Source organism: Tauraco erythrolophus, chromosome 24 (genome assembly GCF_009769465.1).
Source record: "Tauraco erythrolophus isolate bTauEry1 chromosome 24, bTauEry1.pri, whole genome shotgun sequence".
Taxonomy (NCBI): Eukaryota; Metazoa; Chordata; class Aves; order Musophagiformes; family Musophagidae; genus Tauraco; species Tauraco erythrolophus.
The window spans coordinates 4,528,223-4,556,037 of record NC_141488.1 but is presented as its reverse complement, the minus strand read 5'-3'; the positions used below and the strand labels follow the sequence as shown (position 1 = coordinate 4,556,037).

The following is a 27,815-nucleotide window of genomic DNA, read 5'->3' as shown; positions in this document are numbered from 1 at the left end:
CTTGGTTTTATTTATTCAGGTTCAGCAAACTCACAAGATGAAAGCGAGACCAAGGAGTGTTTTATTAAGAAAGAGTCCATCATTATTTAAAAAAAAAGAAAGAAAAACAACCATCTTTCTGTCCTCCTCGAGATGGGCTGGAGGCTTCTCAGCCCGGATGCTCCTCCGAGCACGAGGCCCGTGCATGCTCCTCCTCTGCAGTAAACCCAGAACTTTCACCTCGGGTCTCACTGCAGAAGAGACAGCTCAAAGTGATTTTTCTTTCTCTGGGTCCATCTTGGTCATGGCGGGGAGGAGGAGACTTGGAAAAGGTCAGTCTCCTTCATCTTGCTTCTCTTCTCTCGCTAACCATGCCTTCCCCTGCTAAATCCCTCTTGTTCCTACGGAAAGACCCGGCTCGCCGTGCGCTCAGCCGCCACCTTTCTGCAAAAACGCTGCTCTGTGCAGCGGGGCTGAAGCACAAACCCCGAGAGAGAGGGAGTCCAGCGGACGGACCTCGCCCGGAAAGGCTTTCGCTTGGCCTGAGTCGCACCACTGAGCTCCTGGTAGGAAAAGCAGAGGTGCCAAACCAGAGAGCAGCTGGGGAAGAGGTGGGTGTGTCACAGATCCATCACTTCTTCGTCCACGGCTTTGTCCTGATATTGCACATACTTCTCCTGCACTGCAAGTGTGCTGATAAACGCAGTAATTAAGGAAAACACGGGGCTGGGCTCAAACACTCCCTTCTGCAAGGAGCTCTTGCCGTTCTGGGGAGGAACCAGCCCCACGTTAGCCTGAAGGCTGGCAGGAAGACGCAGTACTGGCAGCAGGCTCACATCACCTGAGTTATTTCTGGCTCTGGCTGATCCCAGACCAACAAGTACAACTGTATGGTTTGGACGAGGTGGAATGAAGCAGTCCAAGTGAGTGTGAGAGAGAGGAAAGCTGTCAGAAGATTCCTCCCACACTCACAGTATCAATTAGCAAGAAATGTGGTGGCTTTGGTGTGGACAAACCGTCTGCTAAGGTCTGGGCTCAGCCCTACGTGCGTATCACCAAACAGCAACGCCCTGGGCCTGCACACTGCCAGCCCCACCTCCAGCCTCTCTTCCCAAGGGAAGGAGAAATTAAAACTCCACACGACAGAGGATCAACGTAGAAGGATACGAAGTAAAGTGGAAATCGGCTCCCACTGCTGCCGACATCAGAGCTTCCAGGCTCCTGTGCTCCTGCTCTCCGAAGGAATAGCCGTTGGCTTTGTCCACCGCCTGCATCACCTGCCGCATGCTCTCCTTGTCCTGAAAGGGAGGGAGACGTCACACAGGGAATCTGGTCCTTCCCCGGAGGCAAAAGCTCTCGCAGGGCTTTAGCACAGGTTTTCTCGGAGGCTCTGGGCCACCCACGCAGCGCCCGTCGCCCCGAGGGGTCTCCTGGAGCCCAGAGAGGCCACAGGACAAACAGAGGCACCCACCGTGGAGCCGAAATCTGTGATGGGCTGACACCCTCCACCCTCTCGCTCCCTTTCATTACCTCTTGTCTCAGCCCATTTGCCTTTGTTGACACTTCTGCCAACTACCAGACGAAGGTTTTGAGCCCTTCCCCCCAGATATATTCCTCCCAATCTAATTATTTTGTGCTCCCTAATTTAACGTTTTAGATTCTGGGTGTGTTTCACTGTCCTCCTCCACGTCCTCATCCCGTCCCTTGGCAGCTGAGCTTTTTCAGCCTTTGTGGCTCTAAGCAGACGTAACCTCGCTGCTACCAAACGTGCTGGCTCCACATCCAGCTCTCTCTCTTCTCTGCCCCGCTCCTCCCGCTGCATCACCTGGACGTTGAGCGGAACGAAGGACACCAGGCTGTAGTCCTCGATCACCTCCACCAGCTTCTCATTGAGGCGGCGGTAGTTTCTGAAGAAGGGGTCGGAAGCTAAATGGTCAACCAAGTAAGACAGGTCCAGGACCTCTGTGTAATAATCCAGGTTGAAAGCTGCAGGGAAACACCAAGAAGCTCTGAAGGCAACTTGTAAATGGAAGAACCCAGTGAGATTTACACCAGTTTGCTGACCATCTCCCAGCAATCGTTGTACCCGAGCAGCTAATCTGTACCCGACACAACCCACGTGTCCCTCTCCCAAAGGCTCTTACCCAGCTTGCCGTATTGCTCGATCAGGTCCATCTTGGAGAGGACGTTGACATGGGGCAGTTCCACATGCAGCATGGTGGAGAGCGAGGTGCAGAGAACGGAGATGAACTTGCCAGGGTCTGTGCAGTAGTGAGAATCCACCAAATGCACCGCAGCCAGCTGGGCAGCAAAGGCACAAAGGGACAGCACAAGTTCAGCCACCACCAGTCCACCCACTTGCTCCTGGGACAGTCTGAGAAGTGGCTACAGGACGATCTGTTCAGACCTGACTGTAACCACAGAGACTCCCACGCAGGGACAGTTACCACCTCCCTTCTAGGTCCTGCATATAAACCACAGAGTCCTAGAATGGTTTGGGTTGGAAGGGACCTCAAAGACCATCCAGTTCCAACCCCCTGCCATGGGCAGGGACACCTTCCTCTACATCAGGTTGCTCAAAGCCTCATCCAGCCTGGCCTTGAACACTTCCAGGGATGGGGCAGCCACAACTTCTCTGGGCAACTTGTCCCAGTGCCTCACCACCCTCAGAGGGAAGAATTTCTTTCTTGGATCTAATTGAAATCTCCCCTCTTTCAGGTTAAGCCATTGCCCCGTGTCCTGGCACTACAGGGGGCAATGGATTTAAACTGAAGGAGGGGAGATCCTCACATACGAGTGCACGTACGTGTGTAGAAGTGTCTATCACCACACTCCCACCCATGGACGACCTGGGGCATCCAGGACCCAGGGTGCTGGTGCACAGCAGGGCTGTGGGAGGCTTACAGGGGTGCTGAGCTCCACAAGCAGCAGTGGAGCTGGGTTAAACTCTCTGTCTGAACAACTCGACTGCCTCCAGATTTCCACCTTTCCCCCGGAACGCTCGCACAGAGTGCACACTCCGGAGCGGTGACCGCAGCACCCCACGCTCTGCCAGGAGAACCCAACATCACGCGGTTGGAAATAATAATTAAATTAACGAGCAGTTGGATTCCCCGTGTTTTGTGCAGCTGTAACAACACGGCCCGAGATCTCTGTTAAGTTCCTGCCTGTCACACAACGTTACTCAAAGTTGGGGCTCTGCAGCCGAGCGTGGCTGAGTCACAGCTGTGCTTCTGCAGCAAAAAAAAAAGCCAGTTTAAGGCTCACAGGCAGGTGTAAGCACTCGAGCGAGCACCAAAACAGCAGTGTAACTCTCCTTTTTTAGTAACTACAATTTCATGTACATGTATTTGAATAAAAATAGTCCCTAACGCGCAGGTTCCCAGTAACATTCTCAAAGCAAATGAACCTGCCCTTCTTGCTGGCACCACGCGTGGTTTGCGCGTTCATGGTTTGGCCCAAATGCAAAACGGGTGCAGCGTAAGCAGGTTGGCTGAGTTACGGGCTCTTCTCCCCTGCGCTGCCTCACCTGCATCTTCCTCCGTGCAGGAAAGCTCAGAGCACGTCCTGCAGCAGGCAGAGAGGTGCGGCTCGGCTGCAGGAGAGCCAGGTCAGGCCTGAGACAACGCCGGAATTTCTCCCAGTGCAGCTCACCCAGCACACACCTACCCCCTGCTCCGAAATCATGGAACGGTTTGGGTTGGGAAGGACCTCAAAGATCATCTAGTTCCAACCCCCCTGCTATGGGCAGGGACACCTTCCACTACACCAGGTTGCTCAAAGCCTCATCCAGCCTGGCCTTGAACACTTCCAGGGATGGGGCAGCCACAACTTCTCTGGGCAACCTGTTCCAGTGCCTCACCACCCTCATTGTAAAAAATTTCTTCCTTAGATCTCACCAAAATCTCCCCTCTTTCAGTGCAAAGCCATTGCCCCTTGCCCTGTCACTACATGCCCCTGTCCAAAGCCCCTCTCCAGCTTTCCTGTAGCCCCTTTAGGTACTGGAAGGTGCTGGAAGGTCTCCCCGGAGCCTTCTCTTCTCCAGGCTCAACACCGCCAACTCTCTCAGCCTGTCTCCATAGCAGAGGTGCTCCAGCCCTCGGATCATCTTCGTGGCCTCCTCTGGACCCGCTCCAACAGCTCCATGTCCTTCTGATGCTGGGGACCCCAGAGCTGAACTGACCCCAGTATGGCAGGTGGGGTGTCAGGAGAGCAGAGCAGAGGGGCAGAATCCCCTCCCTCAACCTGCAGGCCACACACAGCGCTCGTCTGGATAACACACAGGACCCTGTGTGGACAGGACCCTGGAGCATGGCGAGAGCGTGTGGGAAAGAATCCATGCTTCTGTTTATAATCCCACTGTATTAAATGCCCTCAACAAGCCACTCTTTTGCCAATCCCTCCGAGCATAAACCGGGCAAAATTCCCTTCCTTCCCTGATGAAGCTGTTCCACACGAAAGGTCAAACATGTTAGTAAAACCCCAGCCATTAGCACCCACAACCAAAACCTCCGACCAGGCGGTGCGCAGCTCCCGAGCCCCTGGCACACGCACGCGGGGTGCCAGGCGCTGATCCCTGCTCCCCACGGAGCCCCAGACCCACCCTGAAATTCCACGTGGCCAACTGCGCCAGGACGTTCTTCAGGGCGCCGTGGTGGGTGTAGAGCTCCACTTGCCCCGGGCAATCAAACAGGTAGTAGTGACCCCGGAACGCGGCCAGCTTCTCCCGCAGCCAGTCGCAGTTGGCCTCCAGGTACTCCATGCAGTAGATCAACCCCCCGTTGGGCCCCAGCTTCAAGCTCTCCATCACGTCGGGCAGGGTGACGAGCTCGGCGATGTCCACGGCACACTGGTAGGGCAGCGCCTCGTTGGCGGGGTCCAGGTTCACCACCGTCACCTTTCGCCCGATCCTGCCCAGGAATTCCTGCATGCCATGGCAGTAGGTGGTCTTCCCGGAGCCCGGAGGCCCGATGACCACCTGGCCGAAGGCCAGCGAGCTCCCCTTGCTGCCCTCAGACATGTCGGCTCATCTCCTTCTCCTTCTGTGGACCGAGAAAGGAAAAGCTCCCGTTTGTAATTTTATTTGCGTTTACACGAAGGCCATCTGTGGGAATTCACACCCAGGGTGCGGGCAGACACAGATCCCTACTCCTATTCCATCCCTACGGGGGCAGTTTTACCCAAGCTGGGTCCTTCCTGCTGTGGCAGCACCCACGTTCCCTCCCTCGCCCCAGCACGTCCCATCTCCTCCCCTCCATTTCTGCATAACCCCACGTCCCTCTTCTCCCCCATGTCCTCTCTCCTCCCCATGTAACCCCCCATTCCCGCTCCCCACGTACCCTCCCTTCTCCCATCCCTACGTGCCTTCTCCCCCACCCCATATCCCTTCTCCCCACCGCATCCCCTCCCTTCTCATGTCCCACAGCTCCCCGCCGCCTCTTCCCGCCGTGTCCCCTCTCCCCCATACCCATATCCCCTCTTCCTCGTGTTTTTCCCCCACGACCCCCTTCTCCTCCTCCATGAACCCCTTTCCCCCACACCCCCTCTCTCCCTCCATGTTCCCCTTTCCCCCACGTCCCTTCTCCGCCTCCACGCCCCCCTTTCCTCCCCCCCCCTTTGCCCGCTCCGCCATTTATCCCCACATCCCCCCTCTCCGCCCCCCTTTCCCCCATTTTCCCCTCCCCTACGACCGCCGTTCCCTCACGCCCCCTTCTACTCCACATTCCCCCTCCTCGCCCAGGTCCCCTCATGCCCCGTACCCCTCACTGACCGCCCCCCCCCGCCCCGTTGGCCGCTCCCGGACCCGGTAGGGCCGCTCACCGCCCGTTACTTCCGGTGGCCCCCCCCCTCCCCCAAACACCGAGTTCCGGGGGAGGAACGGCCGCCGCCGCCACGGCGCCCCCTGGCGGCCGGAGGGACGCGCAGCTCTTTCCTTCGCCGGGACTCGAACCCGCGGACCCGAACCCCGAAATCGGCGCCCGGGTCCGCGAGTTCGAATCCCGGCGCCGGCCTTTGTCCTTCCAGCACAATTCCACCCCCGGTTCTGTCTCCAAAATGAATCCCTGGCACAAATAGCCTTAAGCAAGGTGCACGAGGCCAAGCTGGAGCCTGCCAGCGGAACGCTCACCACTCCACATTTAACCTTTCGGCACTGGATCATTAGAACGAAGCCTCTCCCCCCACCTCCAACAGAAGAGTGCCTGCGTCAGGAAAACGGGGCAGAGCACGTCGGAAAGCTGTGGAAGAAAGCACCCGCTACACCCGACCGCAGGGAAACGCCTCCCACATAATTCCTCCGGAGGCTGTCAGGACGAGTCTTTCATCCCGAGGAGTTTCTCCCAGGAGTGTGGGATCGTCACGCCCAAGCAACGCGGTGCTGCGGGCAGCAGCGAGATTTCTGCGGGACAGTTCCCGTGCCACAGCTGGCTCTGCCCGTACTTGTCCTTCCCTGGGTCTCAGGCAGCCACCAACTACGAGTTCTGTTTTTTTAGGCTGACCTAGCACGCACGCTTGGCTGATGCAGGCAGTAGTACGGGCGTCAAACCGCCAGTCAGAAACGCAACACCCTTCCCCGTTCCCACTGAGCGAACAGGACCGGCACTATTTCCCCCCATTTGAATGGTTCAATTAGGGGGGCAAAAACCCACGGAGGCAATTTTTCTTACAAGTCTATATTTCCTCCAAAAATAAATATATGAACGTCCTGCTCCAGACTCGAGACCAGGAGCCAGCCTGTGCTTGGCAGGAGCAGAACCAGTACGAAGGCTCTGTGACGGTCTCTGCTCAGCGTGACTGAGCACTGGAGCTCTCCAGAGCACCGTGCGATGCCCGGACAAACGCCATGTCCTGCCTGTACTTCATGGCAGTGGGTGGCTGGCGCCTGAGCAGCTGGTCACCGCTGTCCTTTGGGTCAGGGTCATCATAGATGGTTGAGATGAGGATAGGAGCATCCCGCCGGGGCTTTTTCGCCTTGCTGAAAGTTGGCAGTTTCTCCCCGTGGTACCTAGAGGGAAGCAGGAAACGTTTGGTCCAACATTGCTGAGGCAGTTGGACATCCCAGTGCATCCCAGCTCATTTCCTTCACATGCTGCAGGGGAGAAGTGGACCGATACAGGGCAACGAGGGTTCTTGTCCTATTCCTGGCTGTGGGATCGCTCAAGAACAAGAGCCAGTCCTCGCAGTGAAACGCAGTGCGACACAAAGCCTGCAGAAACTCCCCAGAGAAGGCGGGGCGAGGTGCACAGCTCCAGCTCTGGTCACTTGGACTTTCCCCACCAGAATACCACACCAGAGGTGACCCTCAATCCTCCAGCACAGTTCTCCCTCTGTGTTTACATGCTGCATGAACCTGCAAATGGTTCCATTCCTACTCTACCACCACAAGCTCCTCTAAGGAGTGCTGGACCATGAGGAAGAGCAGTGCACTTCGTTCTGGAGTGCTGTGGCAGGCCCTGCAACCAGCTGTGCAGAAAAAGGCAGATCCCTGGGACAGCCTTACAGTTCTGGTTCACGCTCCGCTCCTGCTGTGGCAGCCCAAAGAGCCCAGGCAGAGACTCTGAACACAGGCTGGCAGGGCAGGGTTGGGTACTTACCCCAGCCCCCTCTTGCATCTGGGGTTCTGACCCTCGTTTTCCAGAGCTTCAGCCATTCCAGAGTTGCTGCTCCCCAGCCCCAGCCCCTCCGTCCAGCCCTGCTGCTCCAGCACCTTCCTGCCAAAGCCCTGGGAAAGGGGAAAATAAGGTCACAGAGTTGCTGGACAAAGCTCATCCTCATCTTCCCAGAACCCTCTGCCTCATCCCCACATCCAAGACCTCTCCTCCCCTAATCCACAGCCTCTGAGCATCACCACCACAGCCTTTCCCGTCCTGCCCGTCCTCTCCCAAACACGTATCCGGAGCTCACCTTGGTGTATCTCTCGAAGGTGCCAACCTGTTGCCCTGAAACAGACCCGTCCTCCAAGCCGTCCCGGAGTCGCCGCTCCAGCCACATCTGGACCGAGTCCCGAGCATCCTTATCACCCCCATCTAGGGGAAAGAAGCAAGAGTCAGAGCAGCACAGCTCAGGAAAGCTGCTCACTACCGTCATTTCCCCCAGAGCACCACGCAGCAAGGAGGCAGAACCTGTTCTTTTTGGCAACTCTCACTGCCAGACAAGAAAAACACTGTTTCAGGTACACTGACGTCTTGGACGCTTTCAAAGGATGACGGAGCCCAAGAATTCCCCACTGCAAAAATTCTGCAAGGTCAGAATTTCCCAACCTCCCTGGTTTCCCAAGGGGAGTTCAGTTCAGATACCTTTGTCATAGTAGACGCTCATGTCCACATCCCAGTCATCCGCAGTCTGCTCGTCAAAGTCTGCCAAAAGAAGGAAAGCACCAGTTTTAGGGATCATGGAATCACGGAATGGTTTGGGTTGGAAGGGACCTCAAAGATCATCCAGTTCCAACCCCCATGCCATGGGCAGGGACACCTTCCACTACACCAGGTTGCCCAAAGCCTCATCCAACCTGGCCTTGAACACTTGCAGGGATGGGGCAGCCACAGCTTCTCTGGGCAACCTGGTCCAGTGCCTCAGCACCCTCAGAGGGAAGAATTTCTTCCTTATATCCAATCTAAATCTCCCCTCTTTCAGTTTAAAGCCTTTGCCCCTTGTCTTATCACTACACGCCCTTGTAAGAAGTGGTTGTGGATGTCTGTGGATGGTTGTGGATGTCTGACACAGAAGAGCTGTCTGCTGGTGGCCCAGCTCCCTATTTTCTCTAACAAAATGGCAAATAAACAGCATTAGAGACTCTGCAAACCACAGCCCTTACACAACAGGCTGAGAGTAGGACCACTGGACTGGGGGATTGGACTAGATGATCCTTTGAGGTCCCTTCCAATCCCTGACATTCTGTGATTCTGTGACTGAAGCACTGCAGGTTTTGTGATCAAGTGAAGGTTTAAAAAGCCATGGCAAGATGCCTGGATCTGTAGCTGGCCCAGAATGCTCACACGGGGTGATACCCATTTACCGACAGGGCTGGGCCCCCCAGCTCGTGGCGGTTAGTTTGTGGCTCAGCGACACAAACACCAACGTTACCTCCGTCCTTCTCCTGCCAGTACTGAGCATCCGTGTAGAAGACAAGGCCAGAGCCGCCCTTCTCCCACTTCAGCTCGATCTCCTCTTCAAAGAGTCGCTCCTCCACGCGGTCCTGCTTGGTCACGTCCTCATGCAGAGCCTCGTGCCGCTCCCACTCCTCACAGGTGTCGTTGTCCTGCAGAGGAGCCGGGGAAGGTGGGTGACACCAACGGCACACAGCCCCCTTCCCCGCTTCCCAGACCTTCCCAGGCCCTGGCAGCCCATCCCAACGCCTCCCCTACGAAACAGCTTTGTCGACAGAGCTCGCCCCAGCCTGCTGCGTTCAGGCACCAGCACGACCGGCGCTGATGACCTCATCCCCTTGACTAATGCCATCTCCGGAGTCAGCAGACCGAGGTGGTGAAAAACACCACATCACACCCACTTCACAGCGCGCTTTCAACAGCGCGCCCTGTCCCTAATGCCAAGATGCCCATTTAAGGAGCAGGTGTGTTGGACATAAAGTCAGCACTGGCAACAAATTAATTCCACTCGGGTTGATCCCTGAAGAGATTGTGTGGGTTCCAGCGAAGCGGTTCGCTGGCACGGACACGGATCAGCCTGACAGCTTCACTGCTGCCTGCCCAGCTCTGGGCAGAGCCCTCTAAGGAAGACATCAACCAACTAAGGAACAGCCAAAAGGATGACTTGAGCTCCAGGAAACAGCCTGTGAGAAACGGCTGGAGGAGTCTGTTTAGTCTGGAAAAGGAAAGACTGAATAAAAAGTTTGCACAGGATGGAACAAAGCGTTCTCTGTGCCCGCTGTTGCTAGGAGGACCTAATGGGATAAAACTACAGCAAAGATTTGGCACCAAGTTAATTCTGGCACAGCAAAGAACGGGAATGGCTTGCCTCGGGATCGTGCTGCCTCTGTAATGACAGGGGTTTGTGAGAACAGGCTAGACAGGTGGCTGTCAGGGGAGGGGACGAGATGGGCTCCGGAGAGCCTGTCCAGCCCAGTTTTCCAGGAGTCCTTGTCACGAAAGCCATTCTTCTCAGAACGATTAACTTCAATCACAGGAGCATTCGAGGTCAACCATTTGTGCAGCTCTGCATGCTGTTCCCAGCACACAAACGTGCTCCCGAATCTCCAGTCACCTCATTTAGGAGCAACAGTGGAGCTGGGCCAGCCTGCCACGCAGCAGGGCAGAGGTCTGCTCCCACAGCACCAGCCTCTGTGTGCTCCTCTGCACCAAACCCTCTGGGCTCAATCCCAACTGAACCCTCTGGACTCGACCCCTACAACCGGCCTGATCCAGACAGGCGGCTTTGGAGGCGCTCATGCCCACGCTGGTCACGTGCCAAGGGGCTCAGAGCACCAAGATATGAACAACCGTATTTTCGCATCATTTTTAGTCAAGTGATTTACACAACACAATTAAAAGATTAAAAACAAGATCCGAGGAGTTTTTGTCGGCTCTCCCAGCTTCGCAGCTACAACAGCTAACCTTGGATAGTGCTGGAAAAATCCACTTACGTCATCCGAGTGCGACTCCTCTCCTTTTTTCTCCTGCCCCTCCTCATCTTCCTCAGCGCCGGCTGGGTGAGTCACTTCAGATTTTGCCACAGGTCCCTCTTCCTCTGTGATCTCATCCCCCGTAGCAGTGTAAACTCTTTCTTCTACGACTGTCTCAGTGTCCTGGTATTCAAAAGGCACATTCCCATACCTGCGGGATGAGCCTGTCTTTGGAAAATCCAGCTGCAATTTCTTGATAATCCGGGGAGGCAGCCTGCAGGCACGGATCAGCTCCAGAAAAACTCTCAGGGGGGTGCCCACGTTCCCGTAAGGCATGAAGGAAGGGGGGTTGAATTCGGGAAGCCGCTTCAAGTCCGCTTCTGCGACAGATTCACCTGCGGCTGTCTTGTCCCCACTGTCGGGGGATGTCTCCGTGCCTGGAGGAGAGAAGGAAAGGTTTTGTGGGGGAACACACACTCCACCAGAGAGGGGTAAATCAGGGTCCTCCCAGGCAGAGGAGAGATAATCATAGAATCATGGAATTGTTTGGGTTGGAAGGGACTTGGAAGACCATAAAGTTCCAACCCCCCTGCCAGGGGCGGGGACACCTTCCACTATACCAGGTTGCTCAAAGCCTCATCCAACCTGGCCTTGAACACTGCCAGGGATGGGGCAGCCACAGCTTCTCTGGGCAACCTGGTCCAGTGCCTCAGCACCCTCAGAGGGAAGAATTTCTTCCTTAGATCCCATCGAAATCTCCCCTCTTTCAGTGTAAAGCCGTTGCCCCGTGTCCTGTCACTACATTCTTGTAAAAATCCCCTCTCCAGCACTCGCCAAACGTTTTCTTACTTGCCTCATAACGGCTTGAAGGCATTAAGGAAACTCTAAAAAGGGTTTTAACCACCCGGTGCCCTCAGGTTGGCCGCTGGGACCCGCAGGGGCGGGATCCGGTGCCCACCGGGCCCTCCAGACCCCCCCGGGCGCTTCCCGGTGCCCGCCCGTACCTGTCCCGGCGCTGAGGCGGACCCTGCGGATGAGGCAGCGGCCGGGCAGCGAGGCGCCGCCGGGCCCGGCCCAGCGCTTGCCCGAGTACATGCGGACGAGGCGGCGGGCGCGGCCGGGCCGCACGGCCACCGGGCAGCAGCAGGTGCGCGGCGCCGCGGCCCCGTCGGGCGGCGGGCGCTCGGGACGGTGGCGGTAGTGGAAGCAGAGGAAGCCGCCGGCCTCCGCGAACTGGCTGAAGTAGGCGCGGAGCTGGGCGGAGCGCAGCGCGGCCGGGATACCGCTCACCAGGCAGTAGCGGGCGGCGGCGGCGGCGGTACCGGCGGTACCGTGGGGCGCCGCCATCTTGCGACGCGGCGGCGCGGGCGGCCGGCTGGGCGCGCGGTGATGACGTCGGGGAGAGACGCGCGGGGCGGGCGCCGCCTGGTGGCGAGAGCGCGCGCTGCAGCCGGGCGGGGCGGGGGGCCGGGGGGGGCGGTCACGGGCCCCGATGGGGGTCCCGGGCCCCGATGGGGGTCCCAGCCCCCGGGGGTGTCCGAGCCCCGCCCGCCGTGAGGGGTCCCGGCCTCGCCCTCCTGGCAAAGCCCCCGAGCTGTGCCCCGCGGTGGAGGGGTGGCCCTGTGGTGTCACACCTGCCCCGCGGGCAGTGCCACCAGTGAGTGGCACGCTGGACTGGGGAGCCCACAGCTGTCCCCAGTCCCCACGGGCTGGTGGGACCGGTGGCAGGATGGCACTTGGCCAGGTTGCCCAGAGAAGCTGTGGCTGCCCCATCCCTGGAAGCATTCAAGGCCAGGTTGGATGGGCCTTTGGGCAACCTGGTGTAGTGGAAGGTGTCCCTGCCCGTGGCAGGGGGGTTGGAACTGGGTGATTTTTGAGGTCCCTCCCAACCCAAACCAGTCTGTGATTCTATGGGGTTGCCAGGGACTCTGCCCTGTGCTGCAGTGTCTGCGTGCCCAGTTCAGGGTGACTCTGGCATCCCATGTGCCATGACTCAACACCGCGCTGCGTGGCTCAGGGCTGCAGAAACCATCTGGTGACTCACACGCTCCCTCCCTGTGGAAAAGGGCTGTCACGGGGCTGAGATCACCTCGAAAGCCACCTGGCACCGTTCAGCCATGGTGAGGTGGAGGGACAGACTGACAGAGCAGCCCTGCCTCCCACCAGGCCGCTGGCGAACGTTCGAGGTGTTTCCGTGGGTAGGAGGGCTTCGTGCAGCTTTACCTGGCACCTTGGCTGGGCCGGGCACGGCAAAAACACGTTCGTGCCTCTTGGCAGCTGCATCCAGGTGAGTCAGAGCATCCACCTCGGACATCTCCGCTGGGCCCGGAGCCCTCAGGGAGAGGCTCAGCGCCTGGACAAGCTGCAATTCCGCTGCCTCTGCAGGTTTCTGTCTGCTGGGCACACTGGGCGTTTTGTGCCATGGGGCACAGGCAGCTCCGGCTGGTGGCGATCGATGCGTGTCCGCATCGCAACGCCCCCTTCGCCACGGCGAGGCAGATGGATTTTTATGGAAAGCCCTTTTCATCCGAGCGCCTTTTCCACGCTGGGCCTGCAGCTGTTTTTTCTAACCCCCTAGAAATGTAACAGTGTCTCTGAAAAGTCACCACCATGTTCCAAAACGTAAAACATTTTATTAAAAAAATAATTTACTGTATCTTATATACAAACCACACAAACGTTCACTTACAAAATACTGACATCTAACTTTTCCAGGAGCTGCAGGCAGGAGGAGCAAGCCTTCCAGGCTTGCTGCTCTAGGGAGGAATGTTTGGTTCCACCATCAAACCAGCTCCACTCGCCTCCGCAGCGCTTGCAGCTGGAGGAGTCACTCGGCGGGACGCAGGCAAGGTGAGCCCCCAGCCCAGGACAACGTGCAACAGGTTTAGGTGCTCTCAAGTGCCCCATTGCTCCCAGTCCTGCTGTATTTCATGGCATTATGGAGAAGAGATCCAACCTACCGAAAGGTGGGAGGGGTGAATATGCACACTCTGTAAGATTCAGTACTCCAGCTTTTTTCCTCCGAGTGCCTGAGGAATGTCCTTTGACAATATTTCTAAGATTTCAGGCACAACAGACAGACCAAGACTTCACCCAGAACTAATTCCCCAATGTTTGCGTTGGGGAAGCGATCCCATCGGAAGGCAGGTTGCTTGACGTGCCTAAAGAATCATCTGCTGAACTGGGACCATTTCTCCACGCGCTCTGCTGCAGCCTGGCTGAATCTTCCGCCCTCGGCCCTGCTGCAACGCCCAGTTCCCCACGGAGTCCAGAGTGCCCGTCTGGCTAAATCCCCATTCCCAGATTTGCTCTGCTGCCCGGCGAGGCGCGCGGAGTGTCCCCGGGGCCGCCAGCAGCTCAGCGCGCTGCGGGAATCAGCTACCTGCCAGATATTTCCTACAGCATTTCCGTGATGAGCTCGATGATGTCTGCGTTGCCGATGACGGGGCGGAAGAAGAGGTCCGTGATGAGGGCGGGAGGGATGGATTTTAAGGTGGAAGCGATCAGCAAAACGCGGGCAAAGCGGCCCTGGTCCTCAGGGTGCAGGGGCTGCAGGACCTCCTGCAGCGCTCTCTGGGCTTCCCGCTGGAGGCTCTCGATGTACAGGGAGGCCCTCAGCCCGGGGACATCTGCCGAGGGAGAGGAGGAAAAGCTGGTGGTGAGAAAGGATGGAAAACAGCCCCAGGTTTCTCCTGTTCCCACCCTTCCCCGTTTCTCAGAAAGGATCTCCGAGGCCACGCGAATGAGATGTCCGCAGCACTACGGGGACGTAGCTATGCCAGGGCTGTGGTTTTGAGGGAGTAAAAGCAGTTAACTGGGCAAACTCTTGCTTTGCAAATTAAATCCCGGGGTCCTCTGTTGTCTGCAGGGCAGGTCTCTGGCTTTTACCACTATTTGGCATCCCTCCTCCCTGCTCCTTGGTGCATTTGGTAAGGATCAAGGTTAAGGATGAGGTAACCAGCCCTCCTGGCTCTCACGCCGGCAGGCAGAGCCGCCAGGGCTGGGCACTCACCAGGATTGAAGAGAATGGCTCCCTTCAGGTAGGCGTATTCCTTGGGGCTCAGATCCAGGCTCCAAAAGGTGTTCAGGCAGCACTGCAGCCGCTGCACGGCGGCCAGCGTGGGCTGTGTCTGCTCAGGCTCCTGCCCTTTGCTTTGGCCAGCAAGGAGGATCTTCTTGAGCATGCTGGGGGCCGGGGTCTCCATCACCTCAAAGGTGACCATCTCCTGGACCAGCCCCAGGAGGAAAAGGGGGACCCAGCAGCTGTGCAGCAGCAGGAGCTGATCCTCTCGTGGCAGCAGGTGGAAGGAAGGGAGGTTTTTCATGAAGCTGATGGTTTTTACCAGCACGTTGGAGGCCGCCTGGCAGGTGACGTGCGGCGTGCGGAGGCAGACGGTCCGGCGCTGGTGGCAGAGGCAGCGGTGACGGGCTGGGCTGCGGCCGAGGTTCTGGCTGAGGAGGGTGTAGAGGATGGCGGTGCGCTTGTCTTCGCCGTGGCACTGGCACCTCTCGCAGCCCATCTCCGTGCCGCTGGTGGTCATGGCTGAGGCAAGTGGCTGGATCCTTGGCGAAACTCAGCTCCTGCCGCAGCAGATGGGACAGAGATGTAAAATCCCCCCAGACCTCCGCTGCGGGCCGGATTCCCTCTGTCCTCCCAGCTCCACCAGTCCGCAGCTGCTCAAACCAGCTCTTATAAGGCCGGGCCACCAGTGAACACCCCTCCGCAGCCTTGACCGCTCCGTGATTAACCAGTCCTCATTAAAAAAAAACAACAAACCACCCAGCCAGCCGTCCCAGGGCTGATTGCCCAGGGCAAGCGAGTTCTCCTTGCCCAGGGCAAGCGAGTTTCCGCCGTTTTCTCAATGAAGCACCGGCGGGGCGGGGAGGGGGGGGGGCGGGGGGAGCGGCCTTATCGCGCTCACCCCAGCGGGATAAACAGAGTCGTTAACCCGGCCGTACCCTGGCACCAAGGCCTCCCGCCGGCCCCGGGTGCCGCTGCCAGGGGTTGCGCACACACAAACACCGGGCACCCGTCCCGGCCGCCCGCGCGCTGCGCCCTTGGGAAGAGCCACCTGGAAGTGGTGTTATCAGCGGCTGTTTGCCCGGCCGTGCTGGCAGCGGCGGCCCGGGGCGAGAAACCCGGTGAACCTGCGGACTGTAGCACGGAGTCCCCGGCAGGGGAAGGGCGAATTCCCAGATTTGCACCCGGAATTACCGGGTATTTTTATCCCGCTGACCCGCAGACACGGAGTAGCTCCTCATGGCCGACTGCCGGGGGGCTGGTGCAGGGGGAAGGCTCCCCGTCAGGGGATGGCGGCGGCTCGGCGGGAGGCATGGCCGCGCCCGGCCGAGCGGGGGGCACCGCCGGTGCCAGGGGCAGCCCCGCGGCCGCTCCCGGGAGCCGCTGCCCATCGCTGCGGCGGGGGCACCCGGCCCCGCGGGGCCCAGACACGGAGCCCCCGGGGCGGCCGCTGCGTCCCCCCCCCCCCCGACACGTTAACCCCGAGCCCCCCCCGCCGCTCCCGGGGCAACCGGGCCGCTGCTATGGCAACCGGCCCGCGCGCCCCGCGTCCCGCCTCCTTCCGGTGGAGTGAAAGCGGCCGTGGCCAATCAGAGGAGAGAGCGGCGCTGGCGGGCTCTGCGATTGGCGGGGGAGGGGAAGGGCTGCGCGTGGTTCCGTTCGCGCCGCTTCCGGTTCCGGGCGGCGGCGTGGGGGGCTGCGGGTGCGGCGGCGGCGGCGGGCGCGATGGGGCTGAGCGCGGAGGAGGCGGCGGAGCAGGAGGATCGGTTCGACGGCATGCTCCTCGCCATGGCCCAGCAGCACCAGGGCGGCGTGCGCGAGGTAGCGCCGCCGGGCCCGCGCGCGAGACGGGGCGGTGGGAGCGTTTTCCCGGTTCCCGGGGGGCGGGACCGGGAGGGGCGAAGGGAGGAGGGGGCGGGGGGGGCGGCCTGACCGGGTCCCGGCCCTCTGCGGGCGGTGCGTGCGCGATACGGGAGGCACGTGTCCTCCTGCTCCCCGGGAGCGGCGGCTTCCCGCCGTGCTGGCTCTTCCCGGGGGCTCCGGGGGTCCTGCGGGAGCATCTCCCCCCACTCCCAGCGTTTTGGGGAACCGGTGCTCATAACAGCTCCTCGTGCCGTAGTGAAACCTCCCGTCGAAATCCTGGCAGGACGTAATTCCTGGGGAATAAAGGAAAGATAAGCCAAGTCCACTGAGAGTGTGGATTTCCGTAGGGGTGTTGGAAAAATAAAGAGGCCCCGGAGCTGGGGAGGGTGAGTTTGCCCACTTAGGTGTGCTAAGGAGTAAAAAAAATGGAATATGTGTCCGTATACAGGTGTGTATGGCTGCATACATTCCCAGATTCCTGCCTCAGGTGGGTCTAAAGAACAGCTTGGGGTGTCGGAGTAGCTGTACCGCCAAGGCGACCTGAGAATAAACTGCTTGGCCTTTCTTCACGTAACCACACAAATGCCCCTTCTGAAAACTGGGAATCTCAGAGCTGGATCTCCGCAAAACCGCTGGATATTTTCTCTGGGAAGTGGTCACGGGGCTGAGTTCAGGACAATCTCCTGGCATAGACATTGACATGAAGTACAAGGAATAAAGGCTGCTCAAGAGGGGACATTTAGATTGGATATAAGAAAAAAAAATTGCACTCAGAGGGTGAGGAGGCACTGGGGCAGGTTGCCCAGAGAAGCTGTGGCTGCCCCATCCCTGGAAGTGTTCAAGGCCAGGTTGGATGAGGCTTTGAGCAACCTGGTGTAGTGGAAGGTGTCCCTGCCCATGGCAGGAGGGTTGGAACTGGATGATCTTTGAGGGCCCTTCCAACCCAAACCAGTCTGTGATTCTAAGACACATGAGGTGGCTTGGAGTAATCTGGTCTCACTGCTCTTTTTTCTCTCCTCCTTTTCTCCCTGTTTCCTCTACCAGCTCGTGAACACGTTCTTTAGTTTCCTGAGGCGTAAGACGGATTTCTTCACTGGTGGAGAAGAGGGAGTAGCAGAGAAGGTAAAACTCTCAAATCCTTCAGCTTTTATGTCTCCTAACTTACATGCCACGCGTGTCTGTGCTATGCCAAGACTTCCTGCCCAGATAACTCAAAGTATCACAGTGCACCTGGGGACTAGCAGCCTGTGATGCTGATGAAATACATCCCTAAACCAAGGTAATAACAAACTTCCCCTGTCTGACGTGAGGCACGCACGATTGCTTGTTCCAGTGATACTGGTGGTGTGGGGTTTTTTTTCCATGCTCTGGCCAAAGGCTTGTTTGGAAAGCAAATCTGCCAGACACACTGACTTAACAGTGACAGACACTGCAGTGTTGATAACCCCGGGTTGCCGTGTTTGTTCATCTCAGAAAAAGCACAAAGTCCATCTCTCCGCACATGCGGCTGCACCTTTGTCTCGGGGCTGCGGAACCCATACTGCTCTGGGGCCCCCAACAGCAGAAGGACACGGAGCTGTTGGAGCGGGGCCAGAGGAGGTCACAGAGATGATGCGAGGGCTGGAGCACCTCTGCTATGGAGACAGGCTGGGAGAGTTGGGGTTGTTGAGCCTGGAGAAGAGAAGGCTCCGGGGAGACCTTCCAGCAGCCAGTGCCTTGGGGGCTGCAAGAAAGCTGGAGAGGGGCTTTGGACAAGGGCGTGGAGTGACAGGGCAAGGGGTAATGGCTTTAAACTGAAAGAGGGGAGATTTTGATGGGATCTAAGGAAGAAATTTTTTACAATGAGGGTTGTGAGGCACTGGACCAAGTTGCCCAGAGAAGCTGTGGCTGCCCCATCCCTGTAAGTGTTCAAAGCCAGGTTGGATGAGGCTTTGAGCAACCTGGTATAGTGGAAGGTGTCCCTGCCCATGGCAGGGGGTTGGAACTGGGTGGTCTTTGAGGTCCCTTCCAACCCAAACCATTCCATGTACAGAGTGAGAGTGCTGGGCAGCAAGCCTGGGGGTCCAGGTGGCCTTACCGGCAGCCCGAGCATCTTCTATCCAGCAGGTATTCCTCACCCAGCTCAAGAGCTGAGAATGTTTCGCTGTGGGGAAATAAGAACCAGAGCATTCAAACATGAACCAAGGGTTTCTTGTTTGTATTCGCCAGTATAGCAGCTGTTCTCCTTCCTGCACTGCTGGAACTCCACCAGCAAAGCAGGCACTGCTGCCGCGGTGAATGTGTTAGGGCAGATAATTCCAACACCGTGTGTAACATACTCTGGTCTCTAAAGTGGAAAACTAAGGCAGGTGAGGGATGGGAAAGAGGATGGTGTCAAAGTAAGAACAATGAAGCCTACTGTCATTTTTCTTAGACTAGAGAGCAAATCTCCCCGAATTCCTGGCGACTGTGTGCTCCCAGGGAGTGAAACCCTGAGTAGCGTTTCAGAGATGAGCGCTGGCTGGTGCTTCTGGAGTCCTGGCTACTGTTGTTGGCAATTCCGTAACAAATCCGTGTCTGTGCTTGTAAAAGAAAAGTGTTTGTGTCCTTGGGTGGTGTCTGCTAAAATGCTTTGTGGTCTTCTGAGAAGGTGCTCAACACAGTCTCTGGCACCATAGTAACCAGGATAAAAATCGAAGAAGCTGCGTCGCCAGTCCTGCTCTCCCTTTGGCATCAAAGAGGAAGAGGAGAGGGTGGGAAGATGGTTGTCTTTTTATGGGTTGCCCTCTGAGAAGCCCTTGTGGTGTAGAGTGAGGGGGGTGTGGTGGTACGTTGAGAGAACACTCTCCACTCCGATTCCTTTACTCAGCTTCTGTCCGTATCATTTTCTGGAGCAGACTCCAGTTCTCATCCGTGCTGCTGTGCGCAGCCTTGCTGGCCTTGTTGACCACGAGGCAATTGCTCTGGCGTCCTGCCTGTGTCCTGCGGCCGTTGGAATCAGAGACCTTGAGATTTTGCTTCTCGTAGTCACAACAACATGAGAGTTTGGAGTGAGGTTGGAAGCAAAGATTTACGTAGGAACTTGCCCCTAAGTGTAAAACACTGAGCTTTTCGAAGGTTTCTCCTCTAAATCACGACACTGAATCTCCATCTAGTGCCCGGGGAAAAGCCCAGTCGTGGGAAAGGTCAGAATTAGGTAAAAAAACTTGGATCCAGTGTCTCCATTGTTCCCACTCTCCTAGGTGTACGGAGTAGCTGTCAAATGGCTGTGTTAGGCATCTGCTCGTCCTGCTGGAGTGGCACAAAGGCCAAAACAAAGGGAGAATTTTTATTTCTGTTTTATCTCCATGGAAATACACTCCCTGTGTAAGGAAAAACTAGGAAAGGCTGCATTTACATATTTTGAGTTTTCTCCTGCTCTAGATTTTCAGTCGAAAGACTAGAGTGAAAACAAAGGGAACAGTCACAACGTCCGTGTGACCAGCAAATGTTCTCGTGCTCCTCAGCAGACTGAGTTGGCTTCATCGGGGTTTGAAAACGTGGTGAATTTTTAAACCCCTTTGATACGTGTTCCTGTCTTCCAGCTGATCACAGATACCTTCAACCATCACAACAAACTAGCTCAGAAGGAGCGGAAGGAGAAAAAGGCTCGGCAAGAGGCAGAGCGGCGTGAAAAGGCGGAGAGGGCTGCGAAACTGGCTAAAGAAAAGCAGGAAGCAAACGAGCCAAGGATCAAGGAACTTACAGACGAGGAAGCGGAAAGGCTGCAGCTGGAAATCGAGCAGGTGAGAGCGATGTCTGATGCCTGCAAGTACCATCCAGGTCGTTGTCTGTGCTGGCCGGCGCGTAGCTCGGGTAGCAGTGAGTGGTTAGAATGGCTCAGACTTGTGCCTCTGCGGTGTCCAGACCACCAGCAGGATGATGTGCTTCAGAATTAAATTAACCTGGTCTCAACCGTTGCATTTTCATGTGGATTGTCCCACAGCTCACGTTGCCTTCCTGCCTTCAGCAAGCTCTCTGGTCATAGCAACACCCTCTGCTACAGTTGTCACGGTGTGAGGACCGAGGGAGGTGAAGGGCTGAAAATTCCGCTTGGTCTTAGGTGCTGTTCCGAGTCCTGCTCTTTAGTTTCAGCTGAAGATGCTGAGGCCACCTAGTGTCAGATCAGCGGGTGACACAAAGTGCCCACACTTGTCTGAGCATCTTCCTTCTCTTTTCAAACAGAAGAAAGAGGCACAGGGACAGACTAACAGTGTCCCAGTGAAACCCTCGGAGGACGAAGGTGAATCTTCGGATTCTAACAAGCAGGTAAAGCTCCTCTAGGTACTTTATTTTAGGCTGAAAGAAATAATGTTTCACATGAGAACTCCTGTGAATGTGAGAGGGTGTCCAGTCTGGCTTGCTTGAAGAATACGCACTTAATTCCCAAAGGCTTCAACATGTGGGGTTTTTTTAGCTTTTTTTTTCTTGTAATTATGTTTTAACAGAAACATCTATTAATTTCAGGCTAAATTTATGTGAATATCAAATATGTGCACCTGACCTGAAACTCTTATAAAAACCAAGAACTGTTGTTACAAGTGAAAGATAAATGGGAACTTGAAAAGCTTCTTTCTTTACACATTAAATTGGTTGCTTAGGAAACAGATGATGAAGAGGAAGATGAGAAGGATAAAGGAAAACTTAAACCCAACTCTGGCAATGGAGCTGACCTTGCAAATTATAGATGGACACAGACTCTTTCAGAACTGGATGTAAGTATTGCCTTATTACCAGGATCTGAGGAATCTGAGATAAGGAATAAGAGCAGGTGCGGGTAAGAGTGGTGGAGCCGATGCCCTGTACCTCCGTTGCCTGTGGAATATTGTTAGTTGTACTTAACAGCAGCGTTTTAATAGCTGGGAGAGAGCTTGGTAACTGAATAAAATTCCCAGGAGCTGTAGTTAACTTTGCCAAACCTTGTTTTAACAAGACATTAAAATCCACTTCCCTTTTTATGGTCTCTTTGAGGTATTGGCCATTCTGCTGCCAAACTTACTCTTGTGTCTGTTCACCTCCTGCTCACTCGGTACTCCAAGGAAAATACTGTGTGCTCTGTCTTGCTCCGGTGAAACCAAGGCAGAAAGTCTTCAAGTAGCAGGAGAGGAGGGTAAGGAGAGACTTTGCTGCTCAGCTCCTCACATCTGACCTTTGTCTGGTGCAGCTGGCCATCCCTTTCAAGGTGAACTTCAGGTTGAAGGGGAAGGACGTGGTGGTGGATATCCAGAGACGGCGCATCAGAGTTGGCCTGAAGGGCCATTCGCCTGTCATCGATGGAGAGCTTTTCAATGAAGTGAAGGTGGAGGAGAGCTCCTGGCTGATCGAAGATGGTAAAACAGTCACCGTGCACCTGGAGAAGGTAAAGAGGAACGAATCAGGGACGATTCAGACTTGGCAGCCTCTTCCCTGGTGAAATAAGAATCTGACAAAAGCTGTGAAAGCCTCAGGCTTTGTCAGCTGAAACGGGAGAACTGTGCTTATCCTTGGTACAGTGTCAGTGGTGTGACTGGAAGTGGGGTATTGCAGGTTCCCCCATCTTCAGCCTAACTCCATGCTAATCCAGGATATCCAATTGGTTGCTCAGCAGTGCAGGAAAAGCTGGAAGGAAATCAGTCATTTTAAAGTTGTTCCTTAATGGAATAAGGCTGGGTTTTGACACCTGTTAGTGACATGAAAATCTAAGCACAGACCTTATTGCTTATTGTGTCCCTTCTGGGCCTCTCCAGGTGATTCGTTTGTAATGCCATTTATGTCATGCCAAACATGACCTCTGCTCTCAGATTTCCCCGTTGTGGAAGTTCAGGCTACCTAAAACGGTTAGGAATGGTTAGGATAAAAGTAAAACCCTTTATCCATGTTCAGATTTTACTGACATTTAGAAAACTGTCAAAGTTGGATTCCAGCGGCTTTTTCCTGGGACTGAGACATAAAATTCCTAGAACAAGCCCAGGAAAAATAAAATATTTTTTACTTCTTCATTCCTCTAGATCAACAAGATGGAATGGTGGAACAAACTAGTCTCCACAGACCCAGAAATCAACACCAAGAAGATTAATCCAGAGAACTCAAAGGTAAGAACTCCCCTGGTTTTACTGAATGGAGCCTTCTCATAAATGTGCTCACACGTGGCTCACGTTCAACTTCTACGCCTGTTTTTAACCAGCATAAACCCAATACTGGGACTACTGCCACGTGCAATGCTATTGTGTAACACAAGTGCCCCCAAAACTTCAAATGAATGAAGCTGAGTCTATAGATCAGTGTGTGTATAAGTATTTCTGCAGCCTGTGTGCACAGCATAGCATAAGCTCAGTGCATTTGTGTTCCCTGCAAGCAGGGTGTGTGGAGGGATTGAGACAAGTTACTCCAATTTTGACAGAAGTCCTTGTTTTTAGTTGTCAGACCTGGACAGCGAAACTCGCAGTATGGTGGAGAAAATGATGTACGATCAACGACAGAAATCCATGGGCCTCCCCACATCCGATGAACAGAAGAAGCAAGACATTTTGAAAAAGTGCGTAAACCTCGTTCATTTGTGGGTATTTGCTTTCCCAAGCCCCTCTCCTCTTCCTCTTCCACACAAATGTGTGAGCAGAAGGTTGGCCTTCAGTCCCACCCGTGTTCACAGCCACAATTACGCAGTCGTTGAATCGTTGGGCAACCACCAGTGTCTATAAAAGCCTGTGGGGGTAGAAGGCATAACGGGAAATTCTGAGGATAACCTAGCTCTGGAATTATCTTAATCTGCTGATTCCAAGTCCAGAAGGCATGTCTGGGACTGGAGGTACCATCTCTACTGAACTTTAACACGGTCTTGATTGTTTTCTAATCTGGCTGTACTCAGTAGCCCAGCGAACGGCCCCTCCCTGCACACCTGCCACCAGACGGCTGTCTCCGGCCAACACCACTTTTATGGCTTTATTGCCCTGTTTGGCACAAATGCACCTGGGCAGGGAAGTCACTCACGGAGCTCCCAAGGCCGTTTGGGAAGGCGTGGAGGCAGTTCTGGGTCACGCAGCTTTCTAAGCAAGTGCGAACCCACATCTCATGTCAGGATTGGCAGGATTAGGGTAGCAGTCCCGACTCCTTTTCTTCCTTGGCTTATCTGTAGTGGCAGCTTCGCTCTGATCAATGTGCCAAGGGCAGTGGAGGGTGCCAGCTGTTTCAGAGCAGAGACCAGACCTCTTTAGTGCCTGTCTGTTGAGTTAGTGGCATGGGAGGTAGCCCTCTACTCCTGGGAAGTCCACATACAGGATACCTCGTTGGCGGCGCCGCTCGTTCAGTGCTCTGGAAGTTTGGCTTGCGCACAGGTTGGCTGGTGAAGACTGGATGGGGCGTTTAGACTTTGTTCAGGCCAAAGTAGACTGAGTGACACCCAGGTGGGTCCTGATCTCTGCGAGTGAAGCCCACTTGGCTGCTCAACAAGGACGCGATTCTCCTAGCACACATTTCCGTGGAAAGTGGAAACGCTGTGGTGGCGTTTCAGGAGAAACCACGAGATGAGAGCGTGGAGGAAGACAGAGGGCTGCCCTTACCTGCGCTTTGCACGTGAATCCTCTGCGTGGTTACGTGTTGTATCCCTTGGTGAACTGCAGGGCAGAGGAGGAAGCCAGGAGCTCCTGGTTGCTCACAGGCACAGCATATTGTTCTCAGAACTTTCTGATGTGGCAACCTGAGTCCAAACAGTCCTGTCTGCTGGAATCACAGTACATTTGAAATCGGGCTGCGCCTACTCTGAAACCAGATTTCTCTGGTCGTGTCCTTCATGAGTTTTCACTGTCACAGCACTGGAGATAGTCCCTCTGTCCCCAGTAACACTTAAGCTAACGAGTTTGAGCTTAAATCGTAATCTTCCCTCCCAATCTCCCCTCTGCCCCACAATCAGGGTCATAGCTGCTACGTGTCCGTCCAAGAGGAACAGTTAAAGGGTGCGTGCCTGATAATTAGTAACTCCTATGTGTCTGGACTTGCTGACCTTGATGGCTGGTAGGATTGCTGATTCCACTGGCCTGAGGAAAAAGTGTTTGTAATATGGGGAGCGTGTCCCAGGAAGCTCAGTGGAGCAGTCCCTGCTGCGGAGGGTGTGGGGAGGAAGCAAACTCGATAGTGCAGGAAGTAGGGATGCCTTACCCCCCACCCCAAACAGGGCTGTTCTGTGGCTCTTGCTGATTTACACCCAAGCTCTTGTCTTTGTTTTCCTTGCAGGTTCATGGAACAGCATCCAGAAATGGACTTTTCGAAGGCTAAATTCAACTGACCCCTCCCCTTCTCCCCCCTCTTTCAGTCAGCCCATCGAATGGGGCAGGATATGTATTGCCGGATATCCCTTACCTTGGGCGAGTAAACACTTCCAGCATCCCCACCCGAGCTTGCTGCAGAGGCAGCTTCATCAAGTCATCCTCAGTTGTCCTGTGTCCAGCAGAACACAAGGCCACAGAACTGGCCTTCAGCAGCTCCAGTCGGAGCCATGTGGGACACTTCCCAAACGGCAGTTAGGAGAGAAGGAGGGGTTAGAGCAAGAAGGGTGTTAGGGCTACAGGAGCCAGACTTGAGAGGTTTTGGGACATATCCTTGATGTATCGCTTAGCTTCATCTCCAGGCTTTTCAGAGCTGCTAATCCACTCTTTGCCATTTCAGTTTGGCAGCAGGTACTCCCAAGTTTTTACTTCTTTCCCCTCAGCTTTCCTGCTCTCCTGTGAAAACAAGGGCCAGTTTATTTTGTAAAATAATTCTCCTTCTGCCTCCTTGGGAAGGGAAAATACCAGTCTAAAAAAACCAGCTATTGCAGTAAAGACAGACTCTGCTCCTCCTTGCTGCTGCTTCTGTGCTTGCCAGAAGTGCAACGGAGACAGCCCCGCAGGGCTCAGGGCAGAGCTCCCATCACAGCTGGAGGGGTTGACTTGCTGTCCTATGGCAAGGGAAGGCTGCAGAGTCAGTGGTAGTGGGCAAGGGAGAGGATGTGGGGGTCTTTGGGGGTGCTGTTCTTGCTGGGAGTGTGTCTCCTGCCTCTTTTCCAAGAGCCTCTCTCCCTGCTGACTACTGACAGGCATCGCTGCGTTCTCTTCTGAGCTCCTGCTGACGAGCGGCATTTCTCTGCATGTTTGTACCTTTGTGAAAACTGCAGTGCAACATAAAGGAAAAAAATGGCATATTTCCCCGTAGAGCGTGTGATTTCTCCCACAGAAGGGATCCAGGCTGCCTGTGCAAGCTGGGAGGGGGCAGCACCTGTGAACGAGGGTGCTGGGGGGGCAGCCTGGCAGGGGCTGGGCATCGGGCTTTCTGCAGCTGCCCGTAGATACCTCTGGGGCTCCCTGCTCTGGCCTGACGCTCGCTCCCCAGCTAAGGAGTGGCAGCTGGAGCTGTGCATCTCACTCAAGAGTGCTGACAAACTCCATGCCCAGCTTAAACACTCAGGGATGACCAAGGCTCATTGCTCCAGGGTCCGCTTTCCACGTAGCAGCGCGTGACGGCAGCGAGGATGCCACCCTTGCCCCAGGTCTGCTTTATGACAGGCTGACGAGGAAAGGATCACGAAAGCCCGGGCTGCTGTCAGTCCTTTACAGGCTACCCCAGGTCCCTGCTGCTGTGGTTCTTGCAGCAGAAAACTGCAAGCCTCCCCAAAACTTTTCTACCTCCTACCAGAGGGAGTGGGCACAAACGGCTGAAAAATCTGCTTGGGCAAAGTCCAACCTGGCATTGCACCTGGTGTGTTTGGTTTTTTTTCTTTTTTTTTTTGAGTTATAGGACATTGTTTGCATTTAGTCGCCCAGTTTTATAGACTCTTGGGGTCAAAAACCAGCACTCACCCAGTTGTGCAGTGACCTGCCTTGTGGGAGAGCAAGGACCCAGGCTGGGGCAGCTGCCTCTGGACTGCTCTGCTCCGGATCTGCCTGCTGCTCATCTTATGGTTCACCCCGCATACGTCTGCCCCGCCGTGCTTTGGCCCTGAGAAAACAGAATTTCCTGTCACTGTAAAAAAAGCCGGACTGTGCTGGCTTCGAAGGTGCCAAGCCCTGGAGCGAGCGTACCTGGCAGCGTCTGTGCTGAACCGTGCCCCATGGGGCAGGTGAGCTGGGAGGGCTGAGCTGTTCTGGGGGTGTGATGAGCTTCACCCCATTCTCAGCTACATCAGAGCACTGCTGCTGCTCCCTGGAGTTGGCAGGGATGGGAGGAGGCAGCCGGGCTCTGCACCTGCAGCAGGATCCGCATCCAGCCACCAGCCCCTCCTAAGGAGCAAGCAGAGACAGGCACCAGGGCAGCCAACGGGCACCGGTTGTAAACTGGCACAGTTCACAGCAACACCCTGAGCCCAACCCGTAGCTTCCTTATTTCCCCGTTACCACACCAGAAACCCCGGCTCCGACCTGATCCGATCGCTGGCAGCTGCCTAGATCCGGCAGCTGTGGGATCAGTGGGTCACTGTTACACAGCGTTGCGCTGCCCCTTCTAAGCGCAGAGCTCCCTCGGTGTTCCCAAAACCGAAATCCCGGGGCCGTTCCTGCCCTTGGCCCCTGCAGGGTCGTGGCTTGTGTGAGCCATGGCAGTGCTGGGGGTAGCAACAACTGGGGAACTCTGGAGTTTTCCAGGCCAGACTGGCACTGGGCTTCGACCCAGTTGGTGTCACTTGCAGGCGGCAGGTTGGGTAACAGCTAAGAGAAGACAGAAAAGCAGGAACCCTGGAGGAAGGTGGGGGAGATTGTTTTTTGGGGGTGAAGGAGCATTATTTTGCCTTTCAGGCAGGTGAAGGGAAAGGCAAACAGTGCTGGGAGAACGGGGCTGTAACTGCCGCTCCGAACCCTACGGCAGGTGAATGCCCGGGGCTGTGTTTGTGAACAGCGGTTGATCCCAGCGCTATCCCTGGACTTCAGCCTTTCCGGCCAGCGGAACAGAAGGTGTTTCTCCTGATGGCCTTGTCCTCTGCAAACACCCAGCTGCCACCAACTTTCCCTGGGCCAAGGTGAATCAAAAGCACCCTTTTGCTTCCAAAAGGCACCTTCCCCTGGAATAAACCATGCCAGGGCAGGACAGCTCTGGCCCGAGCAGCTGCAGAAGTGGCTTAAAGAATGCAAAGTCCCAGTCTGAGTTATTGGAGCCCATGGACTGTGGCCTCATCCTTGTGACCATGGCAGGAAAACACCAAGCACCGTGAGGGATGTTGGGAACCAAACCCTACAAATACGTCCTTGTCTCGACTCCCACCAGATGTTTCCATGCCCAAGCCCAGCAGACCAGGAAGGGCCATGCTGGAGGGTGGCAGGTGATGAAGGTCACTTTGCCTTTCCACACCCGTGTCAAGTCACCCAGAGAAGCCGGAAAAGCCGTTTTGGTGCTGCCACCAGCCGGAGCCGCGGCTGCCAG

At 55.7% G+C, this 27,815-nt stretch overlaps 4 protein-coding genes across 6 annotated transcripts; 1 reads left to right on the top strand and 3 right to left on the bottom strand.

Moving 5' to 3' along the window:
- Positions 1-559: 559 nt before the first annotated feature.
- On the bottom strand, positions 560-5,817 carry GPN2 (GPN-loop GTPase 2). The gene is made up of 6 exons (XM_086625980.1): positions 5,800-5,817; positions 4,583-5,021; positions 2,124-2,280; positions 1,805-1,965; positions 1,147-1,277; positions 560-672 (listed from the first exon to the last, which is right to left on the bottom strand). The coding sequence occupies exons 2-6, from the start codon at positions 4,997-4,999 to the stop codon at positions 600-602; spliced, it is 939 nt and encodes a 312-aa protein (XP_086482106.1). The 5' UTR covers positions 5,000-5,021; positions 5,800-5,817; the 3' UTR covers positions 560-599.
- An 828-nt stretch (positions 5,818-6,645) lies between these two features.
- GPATCH3 (G-patch domain containing 3) lies at positions 6,646-11,902 on the bottom strand. 2 transcript variants are annotated; one of them, XM_086625972.1, is made up of 7 exons: positions 11,560-11,902; positions 10,577-10,992; positions 9,061-9,235; positions 8,274-8,333; positions 7,882-8,003; positions 7,572-7,699; positions 6,646-6,982 (listed from the first exon to the last, which is right to left on the bottom strand). In XM_086625972.1, the coding sequence occupies exons 1-7, from the start codon at positions 11,900-11,902 to the stop codon at positions 6,763-6,765; spliced, it is 1,464 nt and encodes a 487-aa protein (XP_086482098.1). In that variant the 3' UTR covers positions 6,646-6,762. The 2 variants fall into 2 exon arrangements, with proteins under 2 accessions (XP_086482098.1, XP_086482099.1); XM_086625973.1 differs by having other exon boundaries at positions 11,572-11,902.
- Positions 11,903-13,949: 2,047 nt separating this feature from the next.
- On the bottom strand, positions 13,950-15,296 carry NR0B2 (nuclear receptor subfamily 0 group B member 2). The gene is made up of 2 exons (XM_009984881.2): positions 14,568-15,296; positions 13,950-14,184 (listed from the first exon to the last, which is right to left on the bottom strand). The coding sequence occupies exons 1-2, from the start codon at positions 15,094-15,096 to the stop codon at positions 13,952-13,954; spliced, it is 762 nt and encodes a 253-aa protein (XP_009983183.2). The 5' UTR covers positions 15,097-15,296; the 3' UTR covers positions 13,950-13,951.
- Positions 15,297-16,298: 1,002 nt separating this feature from the next.
- NUDC (nuclear distribution C, dynein complex regulator) lies at positions 16,299-25,608 on the top strand. 2 transcript variants are annotated; one of them, XM_086626091.1, is made up of 9 exons: positions 16,302-16,397; positions 17,484-17,561; positions 20,003-20,203; positions 20,643-20,726; positions 21,059-21,172; positions 21,622-21,816; positions 22,445-22,528; positions 22,853-22,971; positions 24,663-25,608. In XM_086626091.1, the coding sequence occupies exons 1-9, from the start codon at positions 16,302-16,304 to the stop codon at positions 24,712-24,714; spliced, it is 1,023 nt and encodes a 340-aa protein (XP_086482217.1). In that variant the 3' UTR covers positions 24,715-25,608. The 2 variants fall into 2 exon arrangements, with proteins under 2 accessions (XP_086482218.1, XP_086482217.1); XM_086626092.1 differs by lacking the exon at positions 24,663-25,608 and having other exon boundaries at positions 16,299-16,397; positions 22,853-23,331.
- The last annotated feature ends 2,207 nt before the right edge of the window (positions 25,609-27,815 follow it).